We start from the raw sequence: 14,692 nt of genomic DNA, 5'->3' as shown, positions 1-14,692 counted from the left end.
GTTCATTGAACTTGAGTGGCAATTTTTTTTCCTATTAAAAGTTAACCCTCTATAACTCATGAGTTCAGAATAAAAAAAAAGAATTGCAGAATTATATAGTGACATGCATTTAAAAAAATACGTAAGTTATATTTTTTTGAAAACATCATAATATATTCAGTTATGTTACAATAAATGGTATGTAGCTTCTAGGCAACAATGAGTAATAAAGAAAAAAAACTATATCAGTTAACACAGTTGAAAATTTCTGAAAAAACGTTTTGTTTTCGTGTATCATAAAGCTACGTCACACGTCACACTTTTCACACACACGTGATCTGACGAAAATAGGTTTAAAAAGAACTTTTTTAGCATTTTTAGATCCAAAAATTCACCGCTCAGTTACTCGTCACCAGTGAAAGCTAGCAGTTAGCGTTCAATTCCAAGTTGTTTTTCTTCCAACGAAACCTTTTCAAGCTTTAATTGTTTAGGGACAGTGTCCGAAGTAGACGAAATAGGTGCCAATTCTAGATCAGAATTAGAGTCATTTAAACGCCCTAATGAATCTTCCATATCAATATCGCCCCTTTCTTCAGTAGAATCTTCGAAATCTGGCTCAGAATCGGGTTCTGAAAAGCTATCATCATCAAAATCGAGTCCATCTTCACTTTTCGAAACGCAAAACAAAGTAATACCCTGAGTAAATATTAGCGATATTCATACCGTTTCAACACAATGTAGCCTACAGGACACAAACCCAAATTGGCACTTCACAAAGAAAAAAACAATAAGAAACTACAAAAAACAATTATTTTAAATATGTGTAATAACCACGAAGAAATAAGTCTAAAATCTATTTTGTAAACATTGAGCACTTACTTACTGTATAGATTTTCACAAAAAAAATCACTTTATAAACCAAAAACTATTTTTTATTGTTTTTAAGAGAAAGCACACTTCCAACTTTTAGAAATTATTAGTTTACTAAAGGGATTTCTCCGTAAGAACAATTGAGTTGTCCATCTCTTCATGCTTTTGGTATTTGATTAGAAGATAACAGTATAGAAAGCATTCTGCAATGCTTAAAAACGAAAAATATTAAAAAGAGTAGGAGAAAAGGGGGATTAAGCGGTATGTTGCCTGTGGTCTACTATAAGCTATAGAGGGTTAAAGCTTTATAAATTAAAAGAATTATAGGTTAAGGTATTGCTGAACTATTTTTGAATATAAATTGGGAGTTCTTCAAACTAAGAAATCAAAAGGACTTCCATTATTCTTATAGTTCAGTCAATGGGGGAAAAATCCGAAAAAAGTTGTGACGTCAGCTAAGTTTGGATGCAGTATTGAAGAGGGGTTTATCCTGACTATTAATCTCAGCTTGAATATTGATTGGTCTTGTGGGGCGTCCACCATTTTGAAAAACGCATTAGACTCAATATCTCGAGAACGACTGGTCGGACAGAAAATTTGCAAGAACGGTTTAGACTGGAAATATAATTATCTTTCTTTTTTTAGTACATCGTTTTTCTCTAGGAGTCATACTTTTAGAGAAAGAGGACCGCAAAGTATCTCATTTTCAGTTATTTCCCACTCTAAGGGTTGTTTAACAAATTAAAAATATCAAAAAATGCACTATTAGCGGTACTGTAACTCTGAAAGTATGAATCCTAGAGAAAAATGATGTAGGTACTAGAGAAAGAAAGATAATTATATTTCTAGTCTAAAAAGTCCTTACAAGTTTTCTGTCCGACCACTCGTTCTCGAGATATTGAGACTAATGCGTTTTTTTAAAATGGCGGACGCCCCACAAGACCAATGAGTACGCAAACTAAGATTTATTGTCAGAATAAACCAATATTCAATACTGCATCCAAATTAAGCTGACGTCACAACTTTTTTCGGATCCCCTGAATTTGACTCTTCATTGACTGAACTATTATGATCATCGAATATTAATTATAAAAGTTGATGGTTTGCAATTCAGACTCTTGCTCTTATGGAAACAAAGTGAATTTCAGCTTTAAAAATATTTGTTTTAATTTTCCAGGTCCTCAATTGGAAAATTACCTGAACCACTGTTTTTCCTTGGTTCCATTTGGTTGCCATATGATGTGTTATGGAATGACTGAATATGAAAAATTTGAACAAAAAGAAAAATATCGAATGGAAATTATCCAGTAAATACGAAAATTATGTTAAAATTAAAAATAAATGTTTTTACAAACTTTTCGAACATTGACCTCGAATATCTTTTAAATGGTTGGATAAATGAAAAAAGTATATAAGAATATGCAGAACGTTAAATTTTCTACAAGAATATGAAATTGAAATTTTTGCTGAGACGAAACTAAAAAAATAACTAGATCTGTCGTACCCTTACTAAGACGCCTTATTTTGGTCGATGTTTACCGACACTATATAAAACTCACAGTATGAATATACTGTGAATTATAATATTCTATGCATACATTTTCTAAGTGTCTGAATTTAAACAAATTCCCTTGGAATATTATAATTCACAGTATATTCATGCTGTGAGTTTTATATAGTGTCGGTAAACATCGACGAAAATAAGGCTAAAAAAATAACGTTATCGAATTTTGTCCAGACAACATTGCTTTAAATCTATGATAAAGCCCCAGCCTGTTGCCTGTCACGTAGACGGCTGTTACCTTATACGATGGATGGATAAGCAATAAGACCCTTTGGAGTAAAAGACTTGCTCACAGGGTCTGCCGAATAGGGGTCGGAACCAGTACTGGATTCTTACAGCATTAATAAGTACTTTTAAGTTAAGCTTGAGCTCCTCTGAATTTTCGGAACATTAGTGTCATACTTTTCTCCCATTTCCGTTTAGTCTAGTTCCTCTGTACTTTTTCGCCAGCTTTGGAAGCAGAAAATGTTTTTAAAGTTAGACTCTAATTTTTTTGAGACTATCTATGAATTGACCCAATTTTTAGTACATATATTCAGATAATGAAAAACACTGCATAATCAGACAAAGTGTTAGTGTTATCGATTGGAATAATAATTAATTGATAACTTAGAATTTTTGTTACCAAAGCTCAAAAAGTGCTATTTTAATGTTTGACAGGAATTCACACAGGTAGTCTGTCGACTACCGTTCATAAAACTCAAATATTTCAAATCATTTGGATAAAAACTTTAATTTTTTTAAAATTCATTACTTCGAACTTTTCGCTCTGTTTTTTTTTTTTACATAAAAGACTGCTCTATTCAGTTTTTGAAACAACCTACAATAACTTTTCTACTTTATAAAGTCTTGCTCTGTGGTACCAGCAGCCATAAAAATAAAATTTAAGTCAGTTGTCTATTTCTTCTAAAGTTGAAAAAATTTCTTGTCAGGCGAGGGAAACTTGTTTAAATACTTTATGTTTAGTTTTTCGAAAAATTTGTTCCTGGTATTATTCCACTTCTGATACCAATGTCACAATTTTCAGAAAAGTATTAAAGATAATTTGTTTTGAACTAAGTTTATATAGAACTTCATTATATTTACTGATTCTTGGAATAAGGATTTCGCATTTGTTGAATTTCATCTTAGAAATCATTTAATTTCTATCCTTATGTAAGGTACTATAATTTCATTGCTATTATGCATACAAAATAATTGCATGTCGCTTAAGTAGAAGAGAACCTTTATAATTAAATTACAAGTTACAAGAAAAAAATCATTAAGAGTGTCCTTCCTTAGTTAATATTCCATTGTCTTAATGTGATTTCATTAGCGACTGTTTGAAAAAATGACGTCAGTTTATTTTACTTTCAGAATTCATTTCTGGTAGCTATTTTTAAAACATTTTTCTTTCTTGCAAAACCCAGTCAACGGGGGTCCTCTTTTTGTTCTCGAAATAAAAACCACTTCTTGACAAAAAAGGACACACTCTATTAAAGTAGGTCATTTATTTTCCAACCAAAAACCTACTTAACGTAACCCCATGACAGATGGGGTTCGTGAAAGAAGTCCTTTTTGCAAATCAAAGTCAGCCGTGGTAACAATAGATTTCAGCAAAAAAACAGAAGAAGAAAAAAATAAGTTCGTTGGAATTTCATTTGTCACAAACGCGTACTTTCATACATTTCTCCTTTTTTTGCACAAGGACATTCTGTGTATTTTTATGAACTAAACGATTTTCTTGTGTGTATTTTCCTCTGCCATACGCATATTATTATTAAATCCTTTATGATGAGTATATTGGGGAAACCTGCAATGTGTGTGGCATCAACATCATTTCAGCCAACGCAAAAACACAAAATAGAACCAGAGCTCTGCATGAAAAGAAACTTAAGCTCGAGCACATTGTTAAGCACAGATAAGACTCTACGTGTGTCCCCTCGTCGCCGTTGTTCCATTTTAAAATGTATATGGATATAGCTTTCTTTGTGTGTATGTGTGTTAACTGAAATCTAATTTGTATGCAAAGGCAGGAATATGTTAAATTTATGCTGCAAAGCAAAATCAGAGAGAGATAAAAACCAAGGAATGAGGAAAATATATTTTTAGATGCAAATTGCAACTGTATCCTCGGCTTTAATAACACACAGAGTGAAGCAAACTACTACAAGCTTTACTGCGATTTTATTAGATTTATGAACATGGAACAAACAAACAAAAAAATACAAAAAGAAAGAGACGGAGAGAAATAGTTAGCAAAAAAAAAAAACAAAGGTGGCAAAGAATAGTCCGTGTTCCATGATGCTGATAGGATTGTGGAAAAATTTATATTTTTTTTTTCTGTTTGCCTTTAGGCTTAACACAAAGCTGTGTTGGTAACAGGGATATTAAGTTTAAAAAAAAGAAAATTTTATTTTTTCCAAGAGAATAAATGTTTTAAAAATAAAAAAAAAACATATTGAATAACGTTGTTAGTTTAAAATCAGTGCATTTTCAGTGAAATATGATTCAATGAGTTCCAAAACGTGTGGGAGTTTTCACTTTATTTAAAAAAAAAAATTCCATTAAAATAAAATTGAATTTATGAAGATATAATGTTTAATATAATTTTTTCCACCTGATGTTGTTTTTCACATTAACATATTTATATCTTGTGAAATATATAAACATTTTAATAGAAATATGCGGGGGACAGAAAATGTTGATATGAGTAATGACATTTTAAATTTATAAATATCATATTTCTGTTTCCTTACATGTAACTGGAGGTTATGATCCTTTTATGATACCTATGTGAATTTACAAAAAAAAAGGATGTTTTGAAAATATTAAAAAGACATCAAAATTTAAATAAGGTTGAAAAAATTAAATTTAAAAGGTTTCATATTTTTGTGAATCCCTGAAGGGACGAAATTTATTATTATTTGATTTAAAAAAATATGGTCATAAGGATCTGATATATCGACAGGTAAAGAGATTTATGTTAAATGTAAACAACATCTTGTGAATGGAAAAAAGCCTAGAGAAAATAAAATATCACAATTAAATCAGGAACCTACTCTAGTTCTGTGAAATGAATCGATAAGATTTTAACTATTTCACACTCTAGAACGATTTCCGTTCTGTAGGAAAGTAAAATCAATGCAACAGAAATCATTATATGGTTTGGCTTTTGGGTTCAAAACAAGGGTTCAGTTAAATGAAACAATAAATAAATAATTTCAGGTTTTCGTATCACTATTCTTTTAGTAAATTGAAAGAAGGAAACTTCTCCTCCATTGATAAGGCAATAAATCAGATCTTATTTGCTTGTAAACAAGAATCATGATCCATCTGATAAACCCAATATTTTCTATCTTCTTACTTTGAAAATATTTTGTCTGTTCCAAAAGGTATTCCTTTTTTGGATTATTATTTATCACTTATTTCTTCGAAGCTATTCGCATGTTTAGCTTTGAAAATTGTTCATTTAAAAGTCCTTCACATTATTGCCACCAATTGTGAAGAATTTTGTCGTTTTGCACATGAATTTGGCCTTTATTACAAAAATCCTAGGCATTTCTTCTTCTTTAAGCTGCTATTTTGACGATTGGTCTGCCCTTCGTTCCATATTATAGCTCTCGAATAACACTAGCAGTTGAGTTAAGTTTCATCCAGCTTTCAGCTACAGCCTACTTGAACTTGAGCGAACTTCCTCCTTACTTTTTTTCTTGCAGCTTGAGTATTCCACATCGACGATTGACGTTTCATCTTTTTTATTTGGAGAGCACTTCGACCAAACTGTCAATGCCATTTGTATCCTATGTTTATAACTCGTTTTAGCTTTCCAGGTTAGCCGTGTTTGTTTCAAACCTCTAACAGTGCTTTGGCTTTTTCTTTACCAATTTGTATATACAGATAGTTTTACATTTTCCAAAAAAAAAAACATCGTATCCAAGGCCGCCATGGCAATCTTCACAGCCTTCGTTTGTCTTTTCAACATGTCCGTTCAAATCTTCAAGTTTAGTTAAATAATTTTTTAAGCCATAAAAGAGATTAAATCTCAAGGCTTAAAAAATATAAATAATTCTCCACCAATGAACAAGACATTTTCCTTTGGGATGTCTTAAAGTTGATTTTTATAATCTAGCCAAAATACATCTTTTTCCATCTCGAATTTTTGGAGCATGTGAAATTTTTCCACTATTTCAATTACCAGTCTAAGAGACATCCAACAATTTTGCAACGATGGTATTGATTCCTTTATAACCATTTTCTGTTAAATAGTTGAACATTTTGTATATTTTTGTTCAACCATCCAAGCGCCTACTCACTTCCTCTTCAAGTTCAAAGCTTCCACCTGTCAGATAATGTTTTAATTTTGTCTAATCTGATTTTAATTCAGATTTTGTATAATTTGCAGTATTGCTAACAGCCCTCACCAGGGGCGGATCCAGGATTTTTTTCTGGGGGGGGGCACAAGGGACGGATTGGCAAAAAAAACAGCAATAACAGTTAGAAATAAAGTGAAGTACCATACGACTGACTAACAAGCAGAAAATTTTAACGACCCACAGTGGTCTAAAACCTGGCCAAAAATATTTAGGCACATTTCCCACATCAAATAGGTACCAAATGACCAAAAAGTTATTCGGAAGGAAAAATTTTCATTTTCTTGTTACAGTAAAAGCCACTTAGTGCTAACCCTCTTACTCCTGGATTAGCCGGAAGAAAAAAAATATAAAAAATCAGAAAATGCACGTACAATTTTTTATTTAATTTTTTGACTTAAGTTGTTTCACCAAATAGTTTTTGAGAAATTAAGTTTTAAAGATGAAATTTTGAAAAAATAATGTTTACGTTTTTTAATTGATTTTGTATAAAATTTTGCAATATTATGGACATAATTATACCATTAGTTAATGACCTAGTAGTTTTTAGTCAAATACTAAAGACTTCATTCTAATAAATATAAAAGTTCCTCAGAATAACAAAAAAAAACTGAACCATACTTTTTTGCCGGGAAACCCAGTTTTGTTTTTTTTTAATTTGCATTAACCTTTTGTAACCCAAGGTCGTAAATTTAAAAATTAATAAGTCAATCGATTGGCCTTTATCTTTAATAAAACACGTATTTTTTAAAAATTCAATAAAGTCATTATTTACTTAGTTATTTCGATATTTTGGGAGTAAAAAAAAAGTTTAAATAATTTATTTTTATATAAAAATGCAAAAATTCAAGCAAAAAAACTATCTAATATTAATTTTTAGGCACTTTCCTAAAATCCAAAAATAAAACCCCGTGGGGTTTACTAACAAAAACTATTTTTTTTTCTGAATTTCGTAGTTTTTACACAAATTTGCTTATTTTCAAAAAAAGCCCAACTTTCAACATTAACTGTCAATTAAAAACTATTGGTGCTATTTATTAGAAATTTGAAGTACTATTTCGATAAAGCAATACTTAAAGATTATAATATTAGAAGCTTCAAAAGAAAAAAAAAAATAGTTTGTAGAGCTTTTATGCAATCTTTTTCGGTTTGTTACAGAAATGTCACATGGGGCTACAAGGGGTTAAATTGTTTTATACCTCAAGAATGTTGTGTTCAAATTGTAGGTCTCTTGGAGCCAAATTGACCAAGTTATGAGTATTTTAATACTTCCCTTAGGAACGTTTTAGTCTTTTAGTCCAGAGTTCAAAACTTTAAATCGTTATCCCCACAACTAATGTTTTCAACGCCGGTGCTCCTCATAACTTCAAAACTACTGCACCGATTTTTTTGAAATTTGGAACACTATTTTTTTTACATATTTTTAGAGGTATTCCTGGAGAAATTTTCTCAATAAAATAATATTTATAAAAATCTATAAGTAAGGGTCGCTTTTGAGGAGTTTTTTTTTTCAAGGGGTCTTTGTTTTCGGGGTGCAAACTTGGGCAAACTTCTGAAATGCAAGTTTGTTCTACATATTCAGCAGTTCTATAATATATAGTTTATGCAATTTTGTGACGTGTTCCGCTATTTTAAAAACACTAATGTTAAAAAAAAAAAAAACAACGAAAAAAGTGCAAATTTTTTGACCCCTCTGTATGAAAAAATAGAGTTGCATATACAATTATTTTTTTTATATCATTCAATGTCATTCGATGTCCATATCAAAATTTTTCACCAAAATCACTTTGAAAATTCACTTTTTTTTAAATTGAAAAAAAAAAAATTCGTGTGTACCCAACAAATAGCCGTTTATTTATTTGTGAGGTGGAGCTATTCATGGGAAAGGAATGCAACAATCAACAAAATTCGCATTTTCAGCCAGAAATAGACAAGAGTTTCACTCAAGTTCTTTCTGTTGTTATTCATATATTTTTAAAACTCTTATAGTTTGATTTCCTTTAAGTATGAACTTTAAGTTCTGGGGGGGGCACGTGCCCCCGTGCCCCCCCCCCCCCCTGGATCCGCCTATGGCCCTCACATCATTTTGGATTCCTTCAAGAGTGATAAACTTTGTGTTATTAACAGGATCACTGCTACGAAAAACAATCTTATTCTGAAAAAACCTTTCTTATTCTAATAAATTGCACGACTGGGGTGCTTTTCATTGAACAAAATAAGGTAGGTATATGATATTTTCACGGAATTTCATAAGTGGAAAAAAAAAATAGAATCTTTTTTTATAAATAATTAAATAACGTTTTAAATGATCTTTTACAAAAAACTAAGTATGCCATTTTATTTCTTGTATAAAAAGGAATTTTTAGAAAATTTTTTCGAAAATCGTTAGAGCCGTTTTTTAAAAAAATAATTTTTTATATATAAAAAATTTCTAACATTTTTCAAAAAAAAAGTTTGTATACCATTTTGAAGAAATAAATAATTTACACATAAAAACGAAATTTCAAAATTTTTTAATAACTAGTTTCCAAAAAATTGATTTTTCAAAAACAAATTTTGAAATATTTTTTAAAAACTCAAAAATGTGTTTTTTGAAAAATTTTGGTCGAAATATGTTTTGTCGTTTACGAGAAATTCATAAATCAAAAAAACCATTCTATGGCAGGTACCGTTAATAACGGTTCAAAAAATATTTTTTTATTTCCAAAAGAAAGCTTTTATGTGTTACACTACAACAAAAATTTAGTCAAAATCGTTAGAGCCGTTTTTGAAAAAAATTAACTTTTCTATTTCCGTTATATGAAATGTACCTTTAGTTTTGGTCCTAAAAAAAAATTTCAATTTGTCCTCTAGGGAATCACCCAAAACTGTTAACTACCAAGTTTGAAGGAAATCGCTCCATTAGTTTAGGTGGTAGCTCGAGGTACACACAGACAGACAGACAGACAGACAGAATTGCCGGACCCACTTTTTTGGCATTCTCCATTATCGTAATGTCATGTAAAATTGTTATCTCGAGTTCGATTTTTTTTACGAATCCTAAACTTGCCCTTATAGTACCTATATCGCAAGTAAAAAACCTATGTTTGCTAGTGGTTTTTAGGCATTTTTTGCTTTTTAAATTAAATTTCATTTTTGAAGGACAAAATTTTTTGCATGGAATGTGAATCGAAAAATGTCATTTTGCCCATACCTCGCTATACAAACCCGGATTTTGATTTTAGTTTCCCATCCTAATGTTTTTGTTAAAAATGTTTAGGTATTTTTTTTTATTGGACAGCTTGATTCTTTTCGTTTTCAATAATTTAAGACTTTTTTACTCCTCACAAGTAGGTAACATATCTTATTTTATTATGTTTAATGTAATTTATTACTGTCTTCAAGGACCTTTTTTGTGTAATACACTAATTTTCTTGTACTTAAAATAAATGTTCAAATAAATCAAATTCAATGTCATTCATCCAACTACAAGTAGGTACCATCTCGTGCATCTCACAAAATCGATTTTTATTAATTCATTGTCTTGCATAAATTTTCCATCATATCAACTGGATAATGCTTAATGTCACATTCAATCACTTCATGGAACATCAATTTTTTGGCATCATCATCATTATCATACATACATACGAAGGTCCTTATAGGACATCGATGGAAATAAATAACTATCGATTTCGAGAGACAAATTGACAAGATATCATTATTTATGAAAAACAAAACAAAAAAAAAAAAAAGGATATTGATATACATAATACATTTCTAACTGCCAATAATAATTCATTTATATAAATATACACAAAAAATAATTATATTGTAGTGACATAATATCAAATTGTTTCGTCCTTGAATTATAATTTTTTATCCTCCATTAAAATTTCACTTCCATGAATTTACATCGTGAATTATCTTTTTTAATGGTTTTTCACAATTTGGCCACACTTACTGTCATAATTGTGTGAGAAAGTAAATAAAAAAAAAACAAAAAACCGTTTCCATAATAATCACACGAATCAAGAAAAATCACTTCCGCTATGTGATGTGATGGTACTTAATGGCAAACGTGTGTATGAGCACGATATTTTTTTCTTTTTAAACTATACTGGCGATGGCGGTGCGGTGGCGGCGTGCGATGGTGCAGGACGGTAGCATGGCGGCATGATGGCTTCGTTGGAAAAATAAACATAAATTTCAATTTTCTTTCGAACGTGCTTTAGCTAGAAGGAGCCATTTCTGATGCCATTTCTGCTATATTCTGCCATTAAGCCAAAACCACCCACCACCTTACCACAATGTACTTTGGCGCACTCTGTTGCTCCCTTGCAATATTCATATTGAAATGCAACAAGACCAGAAGACCTCGAAATCGTTTAACTTTTTTCTTTTTTTTTTTAATTTTATTTCATTTCGTCGAAAATAACAATAAAAATGATAATCTGAAGTAAAAAATCGCACGATTTTGGATTTATTTTGAATTTATAATGCAAAGCTGCAACCTGACAACGATACGATGCGAATCGATGTTGCAACGTCAACATAGCAGCATGTTTGGATACTGTTTACGTTGTTGGAAATTAATTGTTATGTGTTTTTGCTTAAGAAAAAAAAAAATCAAAAAATTGCAACTTGAAGTTGTTATATTGACGTAACGCCAGGACATAGAACATTCAGATTTCTTGTCTTAAGTTCGTTCTTTAATGCTCTTTTGTATAGGAGTATTTACACCCCCAAAACTTATCCATAAAATAAGAATTTTATACTTTTCAAAAAATGTTTCCATACAAATTATATTTTTTAAGCTAAAAAACCTGTCACATACTTTTATGATCTCTCTCTAAACAAAAAACTTTATTATTTATTCCAGGAGCGGCTAAGAAACGTGATGTACGAAATCTGAGCATATCACCAACAGATTTAGGGCCACCACCGAAAGCTCAACAAACTACGAATGGCTCAACACGAACGAAAACAACACCAGCAACTTTATCACGTAAGTTCATACAAAAAAAAACCTAAATACCTTCTACTTTTAAAAAAGACAAAAAAACAAAAAAAAAAAAATAAATGAAAACCACTTCAACCTGTGTACCACGTGTGACTTAATCTTCGTATAGGATACCATTCCAATGCCAACAACTTTTTATTTTTTGTTATATCCTTCTACCAAACAACTTTGCTCTCCGTAGTCTTATACAACAATTCCATTTTCCATGCAAGGGTAATACGAGAAATCCCTGAAATCTAGTTCAATCCCATTCCGAAAAAAAGTAGATTGAGATTGAGCTGTTTATTTCATCACATACAGAGAACTTGTATACTCTCGACTTGTACCTCTATGCTCCACCTGGTTTTTCATCACAATTTTTATAAACTAGAAGAAACTGTTTTTTGGTTCTCATATATAGTCAACTCGACTTTGGTATAAGTCAGAGTAGATTCGTGGTTGATGCTATATTTCATCATAAAACTCTTTGCACTCACACACACAAACATAAAAAAATATCTAGATGAAAAAATGCATCTAGATTTGCATAACATGGATTTACGAGTAGTGAGGACATTCTGCATCATTTGAATTCTAGGAGAAATGCTGTTTTTTGTTGTATTAGATTTCATCAAAAGTTATAATAAAAATGTTTTTTTAACTCGAAGAGAGAATAGAAAATCGTACTTGGATAGCTTAAACTGTCAAAAAGGAAATCAATAGTTTCTTGGTAATGCAATTTGTGTAGCGCAAACAGAACTATTTTTAAATCTTTCCTTGAATATCTTTTTTTTTATACCTATTAGAGATTTGCACAAAAGGATTTGTTTGGAATAGAATATAAATGAAACGGAAAGCTTTTATCCCTTGGTTCTTATGCTTATCCTTTTTTTGCAGGACCTATATCTTGCATAACAAACTGTCGTTCATTTTGATTATAAACACTAAATTTAAATACAGTTTCACTAGAAATTTTGATTTAAAAATATTTGAAGTCTGCAGATTCAATAAAATTGCAGTTAAAATCCGTAAAATTCTAAATCTAAGACATTTTCAGAAAGCTGCATCCTTTTAAATTTGCTTCTTTAACTATTCTTTTATAAAGGAGGACATGGCGTTATTTGCACTTTTTAAATCAAAGTTAAACAAAGTATTTTTTGACCTAAAACGGGGCTGAAAAATGTAGGTACTTCATCTTTGAAAAGAAACCTCTGAAATTTGGCGAATACAAAGGTTTTGGATTCAATGACTGAAAACAATGTGCTCAACAATTGATTTGAGAAATGTTCGGCAGGTTAATCGTTTCGCAATTAAAATCACATGCTTGTAGTCAGTTGAAGTTTCTTCAAATAAAACAACAGATTCAATGACTTCAGACAATCGTTTTTTTGTCAATCTTTTTTTTTTTGAAAATTTACCTGTACTTGCGTTAAATCTGCAAGTTTACAGATTTTTTGTGCTGTGGAAATGTATTGATTCGACGACTTCGGAATTGGATTGGGAGCAGCGTTGCCAACCTATTCAGCCAAAATAAAGTCTCACTGGAAAACAAAACTACCTAAGCCTTTTCCATGGAATTGTGCCTCACTCAAAATTTCTTAACTTATACTTTAAAATTGGATACAAAAATGTCAAACTAAAAAAAAAGTGTCACATTAATTAATTAATACTTTTACAAAACTTATTTTCTCCAAAATGCGACTTATTTGCTTCGACAGGATTTTTTCATGGCAACTAAAAAATGTTTAATTTGAAAGAAATTAGCAAACATTTTTTTACAATTTTTCCCTCAATCAGAAATGTTTGTTATGGTAATAAGTTTTGGACTCACTTTTAATAAAATTAAATATCGCAAACAAATTTTTTTTAAAAACTCAGAACTATTCTGAGCATACTCGTAAATCGAACTTTGAAAAACTTTTGATCTTGTTTTTCAAAATATTATTAAAAATGTATTAAAAATTCCAAAGTTGCAAATAGAACGAAAGATATTACAATTTGAATGCAAAAAAACAGACGTTTTCAGAACCAAATTAACAAGCAAAAATCGAGGCTTTTGTTCAAAAAGAAATAAACAAACAACACTCGAGAAACTGTGTTTATTTTTCTTTGTTATATTTCTCTGAAAAGCCCTGTTTTGTTGCTTTTAAATTGTAATATCTTCAGTTCTAACTTCAACTTTGAAATTTTTAATACATTTTTGAAAACTGCTATAACACGGCAAGTTTTCAAAATAATAAACCAGTGCCACACCATACAAATTTTTTTCAGGCTGTTGCTCTGAAATAAAAGAAAGAAATTGAGTTTTTATAAAACATGCAACTGTTAATTAATTTGCAGCAAAATGGCGTATGAAATAAAAAATATTTTGATTAATTAATTATTTCTTATTATTACGCAATGTTTTAGTGAAAGAATTGTAAAAAAGCAAAATACTGTTGCAAAGTCCGGATTTTTCGAAATTTCACAAAAACTGCATTAAATCGAAAACCGTAAGGATTTGGGATGAACAAGTTACCAAATTCTGAGAGCCCTAAAGTTGGCCTATCATCATATTTCGTTTGATCCATTACTTTTGGGACACATTGTATAAGGCTGTCTTTAATTGGTGGCATTTCCCAATCATTTATTCGTTTAGTATGCTTTTGGTTTTTTTTTTTTATAAAAGTTTCCCGCCATAAGCCTTTGATTTCTGACAAAAACTTCATAGTTTTCAGCCAAATAATATTAAAAAATAGTTATAAATCTGTCTCATGGGGAACTTCCCAACTAGCACAACAGCTTCTATAAATTTTGAGATCTCGCAGGATCTACTTTTTATACAGCTTGTATTGGGCTTGCTTCAGAATTTAATTTCTTATAGAAGTTTGAACTTGTTTAACAACTTCTAATAAGTTGTTTAAATATTGTTAAAGAAACTTAAACGAAAAAAGCTTGTTTTCGGAA

The 14,692-nt window shown here is 30.4% G+C and overlaps 1 protein-coding gene across 1 annotated transcript in view; it reads left to right on the top strand.

Moving 5' to 3' along the window:
• The window catches only part of LOC129905555 (mucin-12), a 312,257-nt gene that overhangs the window by 181,316 nt on the left and 116,249 nt on the right, over positions 1–14,692 (top strand). The window contains exon 4 of the mRNA XM_055981045.1: positions 11,627–11,752. Coding sequence (XP_055837020.1) covers positions 11,627–11,752 — 126 coding nt within the window. The remainder of the gene's footprint in view (positions 1–11,626; positions 11,753–14,692) is intronic.

This window comes from Episyrphus balteatus, chromosome 1, assembly GCF_945859705.1.
Source record: "Episyrphus balteatus chromosome 1, idEpiBalt1.1, whole genome shotgun sequence".
Taxonomy (NCBI): domain Eukaryota; kingdom Metazoa; phylum Arthropoda; class Insecta; order Diptera; family Syrphidae; genus Episyrphus; species Episyrphus balteatus.
The sequence above is the reverse complement of the archived record's forward strand: the minus strand, read 5'-3'. Positions and strand labels throughout refer to the sequence as shown.